Here is a 13,641-nt window from a genome sequence, read left to right as displayed (position 1 = left end):
ATCCATGCAGATCTTGGAATTATTTTTTTCACATTACCTTTAAATATATACACACACTATATGTTATACATGGAAACACTAAGTTTTTTATATATATATATATATATATATATATATATATATATATATATATATATAAGTGCATCCTACAATGTTGAATGTTTTCACAAACAGCTATTTAAGTAATCCCCCCCCCCCCCCAATTTTATTATCAGCAATAAAATAAATGTTTTACAGCCAAACCTTTCAACACCTGTAACTCACTACTGAACAAATAGGTGGTAGGACATACCTTAACTGATAAAAAGGATACACTGATTTCTAAAGTTTAAATAGGTTTTTAGACATTTAGCCCTTTAAAACTGAAAAGTCACAAAACTAGAACGTTTTTAAACTTTTAAACTTGACTGATAAGATAAGGTGGTTGTTTCATCTTCAAGAATTTAGCCAAAGTCATGTATCCATCAATCCTCTGGAATTAAATAAAATGAAACATTTAAAATCTAACCCCACCATTCAAAGGCCAAAGAAGTTGTTTTGATGTCTAAGTTGTATTTATGATGTGTGGACAGATTACAAAACAATTATTAAATGTAATATATTGACAGACAAGTTAATTGTATCAATATCAGTAACCTTATCAATGGTTTGATTTTTATTTCCATTGTATGAATATGCACTATATATTATGAGTACTTGGATGAATAGAAAATTATATATTTAATGTGAGTTAGGACGTACTTGGATATAATGCAAATACTATTAGTTGTGTAAATTATTTCACATAAGCTGTTATTATAAATAAATACAGGAAATAAAAATAAATATTACTGTCTCTATGGTCCTGCAATAGAGACAGTAAACAGTAGACTAGCACAGACTCTCCTGTTTTAACTACCCTCTTATCCAATATTTAACCCCTTAAGGACACATGATGTTTGACATGTCATGATTCCCTTTTATTCCAGAAGTTTGGTCCTTAAGGGGTTAAAGAGATACTATAGGCAGCTAAACAGCTTGCAGTAGTTTGGGTGTATAGATTATGCCCCTGCAGTCTCACTGCTCAGTGCTCTGCCATTTAGTAGTCAAATCATTTTTGTTTCTGTTTATGCAGCCCTAGCCACACCTCCCCTGGCTCAGGCAGCCTGCATGAAAAAACAAACAAACAATGGCTTTATTTTCAACCAGATGTTAAATTGCTTTAGACGTTTTTATTTCCTGCTCTGTAAATTGCCCTTTACTCACATAAAGGAAGCTCCCAGGTAATCTAGAAGGCCATTACAGGGCACAAGATAAGAAATGTTAAAATAAACTGTATGTGCAATAAAGGAAATTTCAACATTAGATCACTTTTTACAGGAAGTGTTTAGGGAGCTTGTGCAAGTCACATGCAGGGAGGTAAACATAAACAAAGCAATTTAACTTCCAAATGGCATAGAATTGAGCAGTAAGACTGTAGGGGCATGATCTATACACCAAAACTGTTTCATTAAGATAAAGTTGTTTTGGTGCCTATAGTGTCTCACTAATATAACCTTAGCAGGTTTAGGAATATTTTATTTAAGATAATACATAACCATTTTGTGAAAACAGTCATGCTAGCTGATATGAGGCTATACAGCCGAATGCAATCATGCGCATATGTGCATCTGTTTAGTGAATAAAACAGAAGGTTTTATTCACTAAACAGTGAGAAGTGGGGGATCAGCATGTTTCTTTTAGTCCATGATAGATTAAAAAAAAATCCTTATTCTTTTTTTCCAACTTTATAATTGAACCTTAACAATCAGATACAAGTCACCACAGTAGTTGCTTAGTGAATAGACCTCGCTAAGGAATAAGTGATATATAATGGCTTTTCTGCATTCTCTGCTCTGTTTGTTATTTTTTTAATGTTCTATCGTTCTATTTTATGTCTGTCTGAAGATATAATGTATCAGTTATTTTCAGAGTCCACTGTCAGTATATGTTGCCACTTGTGTAGCAATGCTTAGTGTTAGACAGATGGGGGAGCCATACGATAGCGATAAGATAGTTGGTATCTTCTTTAAGTCATCAGATTTTGTAAATTGAACTTGACTCATGCGGACCACTGAAACTGCTATAATAGTGGCTGTCTGCTTTTCTAAATGGATAGCACGTGGACATTGTCAGTTCATTTAGCTCACATGTATACATACATGTCTTTAAAACCGATCAGAGAGAACACCAATATTACCACCTTTAATGTATACAATTTTAATATAGTTATTATCTCCAAAACTGGACAATTTTAAATAGAAAAAATATAACACGGTTAATCTATGTAAGAGAACACAAATTAATTATGGAATAGCACATTTATGGTATTCAATGATGTAAAGAACGGAATGGGAAAAATAAACTTCAAAATAAACAGGTTTATTAAGATTATATACTTTACTGTGACATGTTATTAAGGTGATCAAATATACTTGCAATAAATCACTCTCAGTTATCAAAAATTTATTTGCACTCACAAACAAAATGGAATAGGAGAAGATGGATAGATAGATAGATAGATAGATAGAATGATAGATGGACGGATAGATAGATAGATAGATAGATAGATAGATAGATGGATGGATAGATAGACAGATAGAATGATAAATGGATGGATAGATAGATAGATAGATAGATAGATAGATAGATAGATAGATAGATAGATAGATAGATGGATAGATGGATGGATGGGTAGATAGATAGATAGATAGATAGATAGATGGATGGATAGATAGATAGATAGATAGATAGATAGATAGATAGACTGATAGATGGATGGATGGATGGATAGATAGATAGATAGATGGATAGATGGATGGATAGATAGATAGATAGATAGACTGATAGATGGATGGATGGATGGATAGATAGATAGATAGATAGATAGATAGATAGATAGATAGATAGATAGATAGATGGATAGATGGATGGATAGATAGATAGATAGATAGATGGATGGATAGATAGAAAACATTAATTGAATTTTTGTTTTAAGATATCATCAATGCAAAACAATTTATTAATTTGTTTGACTAATTTATAATAAAAGAATATAGAGAACTATTGCCTATTATTATGTTATTATTTATATTATTTATGTTATTATTTATTCAACACTTATCACTATTACACCACACACCAAATAATTTCAGTTGGTATGACTGATATACTATTACATCTGTAGTACATTTGAAAACAAATGTATAAAAACCTGTTGCAATACATGATTGCTTGCATTAAACATTACATTGATGACATATATCAGTGTGAATTATTGTGAGAGGAATAACAGATTTTAATACATTTTAGAACCAGAGCTGGATAAATCTGGAATAGCATTTTATATTAAATAATGTATCAAATCATTTTCTGGATTTGCCTGCATTAGAAAAAAAAAAGAAGAAATAATTATTAAACAAGCACATATTATTCTTGATTATGTAAATAAAAGTTTCAATATTGTGTCAACTGTTTTTAAATAAACAGTAGAATAATTGCAAAATAATATTCTGAAAATCTGAGTGTTTTATTTACAATTGCCTATTAATATTCCTATTTAACAATGCATCATCTAGTAGAACCATTCACATACATAGGCACAGAAAAAAAAAAAAAAAAACAGTTATAATAATATATGTCTCTGCAAGTTAAAGTAAAATCAGAGGAGGCATCGTTAGGACCTAAAAGCCAACAAAACAAAAATCAGAGCATAATGATTCTCCTAAATGAAGGGGAAATGTAGCTGAGCTCATTTTATTAATCAGCCTGTCAATTCCACCCCAGAGGCCAAACCCCACAGCAATTGAAGCAAGGTCTGAAGAAGCTTGGAAGAAGAGCCTCACAGTTCATTCATTGTCTCTCCTTGTACCTGGATATATTTGTCTGCTCAGAATCCGCCTTCGCAGCCCAATGACAGGAGCCTGTATTCATTTGCTTATAAAACTGTTACAATAAATGATTATTCAAACAGCGTCATTCATACCTTAATGACGAGCCCTACTTTTGATGAATTACATTTCTGTCTTGGAAGGAAGTGTGGGTCATTTTGACCAGTCCTTCCATTGCATTTGCACCCCTCAATTTTAACACAACGCTTGGAGAAATCACACAGAGGGAGAGAGGAGAAAGAGAGAGAGGAAGGAGCAAAGATAATATTTAGCGACTTTGCCAAGCTGAATGCGAATTGGTCTCTGCTACATACAGATCATCATTACAACAACACCAGCCTTTCTACTTTCCATTTTTTTTTTTTTTATTTTTTTTTTACAAAGCTGACATGATGGAAAGGATAAGAAAAGAGATGATTCTGATGGAAAGAGGGTTGCACAGCCCAACCACAGGCAAAAGGATTTCCAATTTATCCGACTCAGCTGGCAATGCAGTTTTAGAGGCCCTGGACAATTCACATCACACAGCTCGCCTGAGCCCCAGACTAACTTCCACCTCTTTGCACGGATCCATAGGGGACATCCCCACCAAGGGCAAATTTGAAATAGATAGTTTGTTTAGCATCCCTCACCCCAACAGTGAGAGCAACAGCGTTTCTGATATATCTGGGCCAGAAAGGGTGAAGAAGTCCAGTCAGTATTCTGAAGTGGTCCCAGACTCAGATATGAGCAGTGATGTGGAGGTGGGGTGTTCAAACCTGCGCTCCCCAACAAGTCTCAGAGATACCCAGCTGAAGGACAAAGGTACCTATCCCTCTCTATACCCCTTCTTGACATACAGAGGTAACTTGCATTTTTATTTGAGTTTATTTTTATTTTTAATATGGCTACTGTAATCTTTGCATTTGTATTTTATTTTTAAAAGTTTGTTTTTTTCTTTTTATTATTTTTTTTTGGGAATGTAAAATAGCAGATAGTAAAATTACACGTGTGTCTAACACATATATTTGCATGACAGGTTTATTTCCCAACCTAATTCGCAATAATTTAAACAGTATTGGCTTGAGTGCATTGTGAACAAATGTATGAGCGAAGGTTTTTTAAAAAAAAAATATTTGTAAATATGTGTTTTATTTATATACACACACTACTCATAAATAGTATACAATAAAAATATAGAATTAAACCAAAATAAAAATGCAAAATATTGTCATACAGAGTAGTTCTGAGTTACTGTTCAGCTCTAATAAAAATATACATTATAGAGATATGTATTAACACATTTTTGATACTACATATTATTTATACTGTGCTATAGAGATATACTTAAAAAAAAACCTAGACATTTTGTTTATTATATCTACTATGTGCTATTTAAGAGAAATCTATTTATTCTGGAACTTCATGTAACAGAAACAATTCCGTGAAAAGAACGTTAAGCATAAGATGCAGCCTTTAACTTGAAGTCATTTCATTATTAGGCGATTTAGAAAATAAGTATCGATTATTTTTAGCATCAGCAGTTCGAATCAATGATGTATGGTGGAGAATCAATCGCTGGTGTATCGGTACACATTTCCGTGTGTATTTCGAATGTCTGATACCTAGGGAATCTGATATCACAGTTTGCACTCACAGTGTTGAAATGGTTGGGCTGTGCTCCCTCCTAACTTGCAGCGCACTCAGACATAAATGGCAGTGTACACTCAGAGTGTGAAAATGTTATTCAATTCAAAACAAAAACAAGTATCAAGCATTTGAAACATGCAGAGACAATAGATAACAGTCATAACAATACATAACAGTCCTTTATATCATTTAATTGCCTGGCTAAGCACTAGTACTACTGTATGTAATACTCTATATAATTAAAGTATTGCTCCACTAGTATTGTTTTATGTTTTAAACCATTACATGTTTTAGTAGAATTTTGGGAATATTTAGAGCCCACACCAAGTAATATTCAGTCTAAGGATGGACAGGGTTCTGTGGCATGCTGACAAGGTTTGTCCCTGCTTGTGTGCTTGCAGACAGTGGATCAGTGGCCAGTACCACCAGCTCCTCTGGATCTGGGTTAAACAGCCTTAACAGCAGTAGTAACCCCGTTGGGAGTTCGAGCTCTGCTGCTGACCAGGTGCGTCGTTACCGGACTGCATTCACCCGGGAGCAGATAGCAAGGCTGGAAAAGGAATTCTACCGAGAGAACTACGTGTCTCGTCCCCGGAGATGTGAATTGGCTGCCGCCCTAAACCTCCCAGAAACAACCATTAAGGTAGGACAATATGTACGGAGGGTGATCTGTGTTGGCCCTCACACTGCCACAAGCCTGTCTCTCCCCAGGGAAACTCCGGATTGATATCACTCAATGTATAGACTGCGTTAAAATATACCCTGTAAAACTCTTAGAGAGGAATTCTGGGGCAAGATTCTAAGAACGGTCAAATCAGCAACATTCCATTGGTTACCAAGGTGATTGCTTACTTTTAGAATGTTGACCCTGAATTAGTCTCCATACATAAACACCTGAAGGTTAGAATAATCCCATCATTATGGAATATTGAGCGGCTTGAATTTATTTTTGGAAGTTAGTGAGTGTTAGCTACAAGGCTGTAACATGAGTCAAATTAACCCTTTAGATGCCAGAGGTGTATTTAAATCAATACGAGGTTTGCTTACTGCCCAATTAGGTTGGAATGGTTACCATGTGCTTGAAAACTTCTTATTTACAAAAATAATAATAAAAAAATAAATATATATATTTAACATTAAAAGCATTTTAATATAGGTTCAATACAAAGGTCCAGCATTACAGCTTTGAACACTGTGTCTCAATTCATACAGTTTTTCTCCACTATTACCAGTATTATGGCTGATACTTTATCGCTGTTTATTTTATTAAAATAAACACCATTAAGCTGTGACAGGTAATTTAAAAGCAAGCTTTCAAAGTATGTAGAATTGGGGATACCAACTTTTTTGTATCGCACGCCCTATATGACCAGAATTATTTGTTCTACTGGAAAATTAAATTAAACAAAAATACTGTATACATCGAACTCAGAGGGAAATGCAAGATTTTATTTTAGATTTTTGTGAATTGAAATAAACAAATCGCAGCATTTAGTGTAAGCTAAGCAGTCCCTACCGAATCTTATTAATACATTCAAATCAGCGAGTATGATACATGGATAGTGTAACATTTAAAGTAAAACTCCTTGTGAATTTCAGCCTTAATACATTGCATGGCTTTGACAGGCTGCCAGGAAACCTGGGTTTATTTACTAAACGGCGGGTTGCAGCGAGCTGACAACCTGCACAATTTAGGCCAAAATAGGAGGATTTGGGAGTTTTTGTTTCCACAAACATGCTTATTTGGGCCTACATTTTGCAAGTGATTTGTGTACGCGAGTCTGTTCACTGTTTAGTAAATAAACCCCTTAATATTCTCTTGGTTCAAAAATATAACCTATTAAATAATATTCACGGCTATTTATTAAATGTGAGGCTGCTCTTATTGGTTTGAGTATATTTCAGTTACTACAATTTAAATCGCTGTGTAAAACAAAAACAAAACAAAAAAAAAAAAAACAACTCATTTTGCATTCACTGATTTTGTGTTATACTTCCCTAATCCGATGTAAAAAAAATAACGTCAAAATACTACTAACAAGTGCTAAGATATTCACATTTATTCTAGAAGCGCTGTTTGATGACGTATTATAAATCACATTTTTATTTATTCCAAAAAAAAACACCAAAACAATAAAATGTTATTCTCAATATTCCCCAGTTGTATTACCCTTTGCTGAAATATGTGTGCTGGTGAAATTATTTGATCTGAAATACCAGTGCTGTCAGAATGCTTCTATTATTATCTTTATAAATGTAGCAGGATGTGTTTTGAAAAAATTCTGAAGAAATCACGCAGTTATGTTTTATATTCAATTAGATTTACATTTTTTTTTTTTAAAAAAAAGCAGCTAAAAATACTGGGGTTCAATATCTATCTATCTATCTATCTATCAATCTATCTATCTATCTATCTATCTATTTCCTTATCTATCTGTTCCCTAGGAAACACATTTTATAATATTATAATATTTTATATATTATATATAGACACACAAATGAAATATTTTTCCTGGTGATCAGATAACAAGTGACTGGGTGTAGTGACAGGGCTGAGATATTGTTCCTGGTGTGGTTTTGCAGAAGCTGATGACTTCCTTTTCACACGTTGCTTTGGCCACTATATATAAAAATGCTAAATTAATGGAAAATAAAAACCAACTCGGGATAGCCTGCTAGAAATCCACGTCAGATTCTGTTCAATTGAGTAATTATGATAAATAAATAAATAAATATAGTTAGTATAATATTTGTACCTGTTTAATTAAGCCATGAGTTTTTTATTTTTTATAACAAGTGCATATATTAGCTGCAGATATTAGCCATTACCTTGTTTTATTATATATATACAATCTGTGTAGTGGAGCTGTGAGCATGTTGTTTTAGTAATTTTTAAAAAATTGTTTTATTATTATTATTATTGTATTATTGTTTATTATAGTACTCTGCCCATGTAGTAATTATTATTATTTTATTACTTTTCACTAATTATTATTATTGTGTTATTGTTTATTATAGTGCTCTGCCCATGCAGTAATGATTATTATTTTATTATTATTATTGTATTATTGTTTATTGTAGTGCTCTGGCCATGCAGTGATTATTATTATTGTATTACTTTTCACTAATTATTATTATTTTTTTATTATTATTCCGGGCTCCAGGTGTGGTTCCAGAACCGCAGGATGAAGGATAAAAGACAACGTTTAGCCATGTCCTGGCCTCACCCGGCGGACCCCAGTTTCTACACCTACATGATGACCCACGCTGCGGCCACCGGAAGCCTTCCTTACCCCTTCCACTCGCACGTCCCTCTGCACTACTATCCCCACGTGGGGGTGACGGCGGCAGCGGCGGCCGCGGCGGCTTCTGGGGCAGCGGCGGCCGCAGCGTCTCCCTTCGCCACCTCCATCCGACCTCTGGACACCTTCCGCGCCCTCTCACACCCCTACTCCCGGCCGGAACTACTTTGCAGCTTCAGACATCCGGGCCTTTACCAGTCCCCCGGGATTAACAGCAGCGCTGCGGCCGCCGCAGCAGCTGCCGCAGCGGCAGCAGCTTCCGCACCTGGCAGCACGCCGTGCTCCTGCCTCAGTTGTCATAGCAACCAGACGGCGTCCGCGCTGAGCTCTGCAGGCAGGGGCTCCGAGTTCACATGTACCGCGGCCTCCCAGAGATCAGAGAGCAGCTTCCTGCCCTACTCCGCGGCAGTCCTCAGCAAGACCTCCGTCACCCCCCCGGACCAGAGAGAGGGGACCCCCCTGACCAGATAACTGCACCCCAAAACTGGACTCCTCTAACCAGATAACTGAACTCCAAAACTGGACCCCTCTAACCAGATAACTGCACCCCAAAACTGGACTCCTCTAACCAGCTAACTGCACCCCAAAACTGGACCCCTCTAACCAGCTAACTGCACCCCAAAACTGGACCCCTCTAACCAGATAACTGCACCCCAAAACTGAACCTCTCTAACCAGCTAACTGCACCCCAAAACTGGACTCCTCTAACCAGCTAACTGCACCCCAAAATGGTGACCCCCCCCCAGGGAAGAGAGAGGTGACCCCCCCATACCAGATAACTGTACTCTAAAGCTGGATTCCCCCAGATCAGAGAGAGGGGACTCCCCTTACCAGATAACTGCACCCCAAAACTGAACACACCCCAGGGAGGAGTGAGGGGACCCCTCTAACCAGAGAACTGCACCTCAAAACTGGACTCCCCGGACCAGATAACTGCTCAGATAACTGCACCCCAAAACTAAACATCCCCGGACGAGAGAGAGGGGACCCTCTCACCAGACACATGCACCCTAAAACTGGACTCTGTCTGACCTGACACCCACAAACCACAGTCAGTGTATGCTTGTAAAAGTAAATATTTTATTTCTACATCCATAATTAAACATCAGCCCCCTCCTAGCAACGGGAAGCAACTTTGTATCAAAGAGACAGGGACACTTTCACCTCTGACATTCCGTGGTACCAGTGAGAGAACCTGCATCCTCTGCCTTATTTTTGTTTAATTCGCTTTATTTATATTCGTTTAATTCGGTATGGTATAAGTTATATGTCAACTTTATGATTTTTGTTTTTAATGATTTGTTATTTTTTGTGTGTGGCAATTTCTGTTTTGTTTTTTTGTGTCATTTTTTTTACTGTTGAAAGTTTATCATTTTATTTGCTCTTTTTGGTTTATTATGTGACCTTATCATGTCTGCTCGATGACTCTATCTAGTCCATCTCACCTTAAAGCTTTTTTTTTACTTGATGAATAATATCTTTGTATCTGGATAATACTTGAATGAGGAAATAGGGCATTCATTAAATTGGAGAATCATTTGTGTTCAAAGTTTACCTTGGCACTATGATTAATTACTCTATTCTCACAACACAAGGTATGTTCCCGAATATGCCTAAAAAAAAAAAATACTGGATAGAATAGATTTGCTTTCCTTCCAAACATTGGCTCCTGTAGGGATTTCCTTGAACTTTGAAAGGCTCATCACAAACTAGCAATATTATTGCCATGTCAATTCGAATGCTAATAATGTGCAGATTATGAACAAAATTGCCAATCATGTTCTCTGATGAACCTCCTTTGAATGTAGAATTTGAAGAAAGTTCCCCGCATAGAGACCTGCTGTCAGATACTAACAACCCACCGAGGGAAGTCGTTAAGAGAGACAGATAAGATGCTTGGTACATAAAACACTCTCCTTGTTGCATAGGATGTATGTTTTTAATGCTATATCTGTTACCTGAAGTGATTTTGCAGAAGAAAGCCCAGTTCTTATCATCAAAATTGGCAATTTTCATTTTGGTAGCTAGGACACCCTGGGCAGACTTTCCCCTTAAAGTTGATATTCCAGTGGAAGGAACAACCCTCATTAAATCAAAGCTACACATTTCCATAATACTCCCCGCAGAGTCTCTTCACTCCTCGTATAATGAGATGATCTGAAGAGCTGGGGCACTTGGGTACCTTACAGTATCTGGTGTAGGCCCAAAGCAAGCGTGTTTGTATGCTTGCTACTAAAAACAAAACAAGAAAATAACAACAGAAAAAAACCCAAAACAAATCCCCCCATTATGTGTATCTTATACACATAAGCTCATGTGTGACATTTCACTGGTTTTAAAATGAGTATATCACAACAACAACAAGAAAAAAAAAGATGTGAATTTTATCAGCCTATCTCCATACTGTAGACACATGCACACACACATACATGGATATACAAAATACTCACACATGCATATACACATGTGTGGATACATAGCACACACACACACTTGGCTATATAGCATACTCACACATGCATGAACACATACATAACACACACACACATACAAACACACACATTTTTCTATTTACTGCCCAGTGCAATTTATTGTTATTTTGTTAAATATTAATAACACTGGAAAATCACTTTTTTTATAATGTAGGGAAATGCCACAATTTAATTTAAAGGGTTGAACTTTTCATAAATTGCTGATCCTTGATTTTATTTAAAACATTTTTTTAAATTTCTTTGCTAAAAAAAAAAGATTCACGTTTCATAAGATCCTATAAAATGATTTATTCGAGAGGATAAAAGAAATACTTATTATGTCTTAAAGTATCTATGAGGTTTCTATCTAAAACTAGGATCCGTGAGTCAAAAATATATATTTATTTTATTAATATATAATTTATGTATTGAAGAATAGAGTCGAGCACTGTTATGTAACACGTCTGTTGAAGTTTTTCCAGTTTTCCAATTTGATTCAGTATTATGGATGGAAATATTATATTTTTTTGGCAATAATGTTTACAAGTTCGGTCGTAATTAAGTTATGGATATGAACGAAGGTTAGTAAGATTTACATAAATTTTATGTTCGGTCAGTTAGACCCTTTAGATATATACATATATATATATGTATAAATCAATCTGTAAAATAAATCGTGTCTTAAATATTGGTGTCTTTAAGAACTCACTGTAAAATATTTAAAAAAAAATGTGCAATAATGACAAAAACGCTTTGTATATTATGTTATTTATTGTGTTTGGTGATGACAAATAAAATTATTTAAATTGAAGAAAATATTTACACACATATAATCAATTCTTGTATTTATGTTAAGCTATGAATATTAATATGACTTTACACATCTTTAAAAAGTGCAAACTGACCATTTGTTGATGAACACATATAACATTTGTTCTGAAACAGCATGTCACTCAAATTCACAAAATTGTATATTTTTAGATGTTAGGGCTAAAATACACAAACTGTTACTCTTATGGTGTAATACACAGAAATGCCCAATGACTGTTAGTATATGGCTACATAAGTAACCTTAAATAGGTGTAATAAATATAATAACAACGAGGTTTTAACTATCATGTAACTAACTTAATGCTATTTAAAGGGCTGTATTCACTAAACAGCGAATGATCTAATTTAGGCAAAAATATAGAAAACTTGGGTTGGAAAGTGTTTCAATACCAGCATTTTTAACCTTCATGTGTCAATTCGATTTTTAATCTTCTACAATTTGCTGTTTAGTGAATCGACCCCCTATTTGTGTAGTTATAACACGCTGGCACAATCGATATTGTAGTAGAAAATGCCCAGATCAATGAGGCGTGCATAGTGGTGTGTATTCCTATTCGATTTAACCAAAATAATTCTCTACCAAATGCTCACTCTGGCTGTAATTACAACGATGCTTAAACTTTGGGGAATACAAAGGCTGCTATCATAAGCCATCCTACCCCTTTAATTCGCCATTATTATTGCATTCATTCTAAATGATACAAGCTGATACTGTATTTAATTGCAGTTTAGTTAAATATATACTGGAGGGCTCCCTGGAGAGGTGGTTTTATTTTTTTTTTTTATCTTTTTCTTTTTTAGATTGGTAGCATTTTTTTTCTTCTCCCCATCCCTCTCTAAATGTACCTATTAAAGGGCTGGTGTAGTAACTGCACATTTGGTGTGGTGATGTATCACTGTGTTTTTCAGTGCTCTTCACTAACACAGAAGGTTGTAACCCTTACCAAACTGAAAGCATTGAGATAGATGACAAGGCAAATAGCAAAAGACAGTGGCCACTACCACCTATCCAAAATAACAGGATCATTTGTCCCCCTTTTTTGAAATTCATTATTTTTTTTTTTGTTGAGATAAAAAAGATACAAAATAAGATCTTCATCATACAATGTAACAGATTGTCCATCATCAATCCCCCAATTGTTTTTGACAGGAAAATAAAGCTGTGGGTTGTTTAATATATATTTTAGATATATATATATATTTTTTTTGTCTTTATTCAAGCACTAATAGAAAAACTAAATTAAATGTCCACAGGCTGGGTAAGATTTCAGAGATAGATGATCCAAACCCCATACTGTCCAATCACCCCTATTTAATTGACTGTATTTTCTGGGTAATTGAACTGCTCGTTGTAAATTGAAGATTTTTATAGAAACGACATGAAAACTACATTTACTGACATTCATCGCCTCTTTGACATTGATTATCTGATCAACGTATGTCATGCTAACCCCCAATTCTTCATTACACACTGTTTATGAGCTGTTACAGAAACAACTT

The 13,641-nt window shown here is 35.1% G+C and overlaps 1 protein-coding gene across 2 annotated transcripts; it reads left to right on the top strand.

Annotated features, from left to right (window-relative positions):
* Positions 1–4,294: 4,294 nt before the first annotated feature.
* EVX2 (even-skipped homeobox 2) lies at positions 4,295–9,545 on the top strand. Of its 2 annotated transcripts, none has more exons than XM_063428656.1 (3): positions 4,295–4,712; positions 5,939–6,180; positions 8,702–9,545. In XM_063428656.1, the coding sequence occupies exons 1-3, from the start codon at positions 4,298–4,300 to the stop codon at positions 9,308–9,310; spliced, it is 1,266 nt and encodes a 421-aa protein (XP_063284726.1). In that variant the 5' UTR covers positions 4,295–4,297; the 3' UTR covers positions 9,311–9,545. The 2 variants fall into 2 exon arrangements, with proteins under 2 accessions (XP_063284726.1, XP_063284725.1); XM_063428655.1 differs by having other exon boundaries at positions 4,298–4,712; positions 5,882–6,180.
* The last annotated feature ends 4,096 nt before the right edge of the window (positions 9,546–13,641 follow it).

This window comes from Pelobates fuscus, chromosome 8, assembly GCF_036172605.1.
Source record: "Pelobates fuscus isolate aPelFus1 chromosome 8, aPelFus1.pri, whole genome shotgun sequence".
NCBI classification, from domain to species: Eukaryota; Metazoa; Chordata; class Amphibia; order Anura; family Pelobatidae; genus Pelobates; species Pelobates fuscus.
This window is presented reverse-complemented; position numbering and strand designations above follow the sequence as displayed.

Bases quoted from the DNA above. Each gene is read 5' to 3' on its own strand.
- EVX2 (XM_063428655.1), top strand. From the start codon at position 4,298: ATGATGGAAAGGATAAGAAAAGAGATGATTCTGATGGAAAGAGGGTTG. The intron at 4,713-5,881 runs GTACCTATCCCT...ATTCAGTCTAAG, and splicing joins TACCCAGCTGAAGGACAAAG to GATGGACAGGGTTCTGTGGC. The intron at 6,181-8,701 runs GTAGGACAATAT...TCCGGGCTCCAG, and splicing joins TCCCAGAAACAACCATTAAG to GTGTGGTTCCAGAACCGCAG.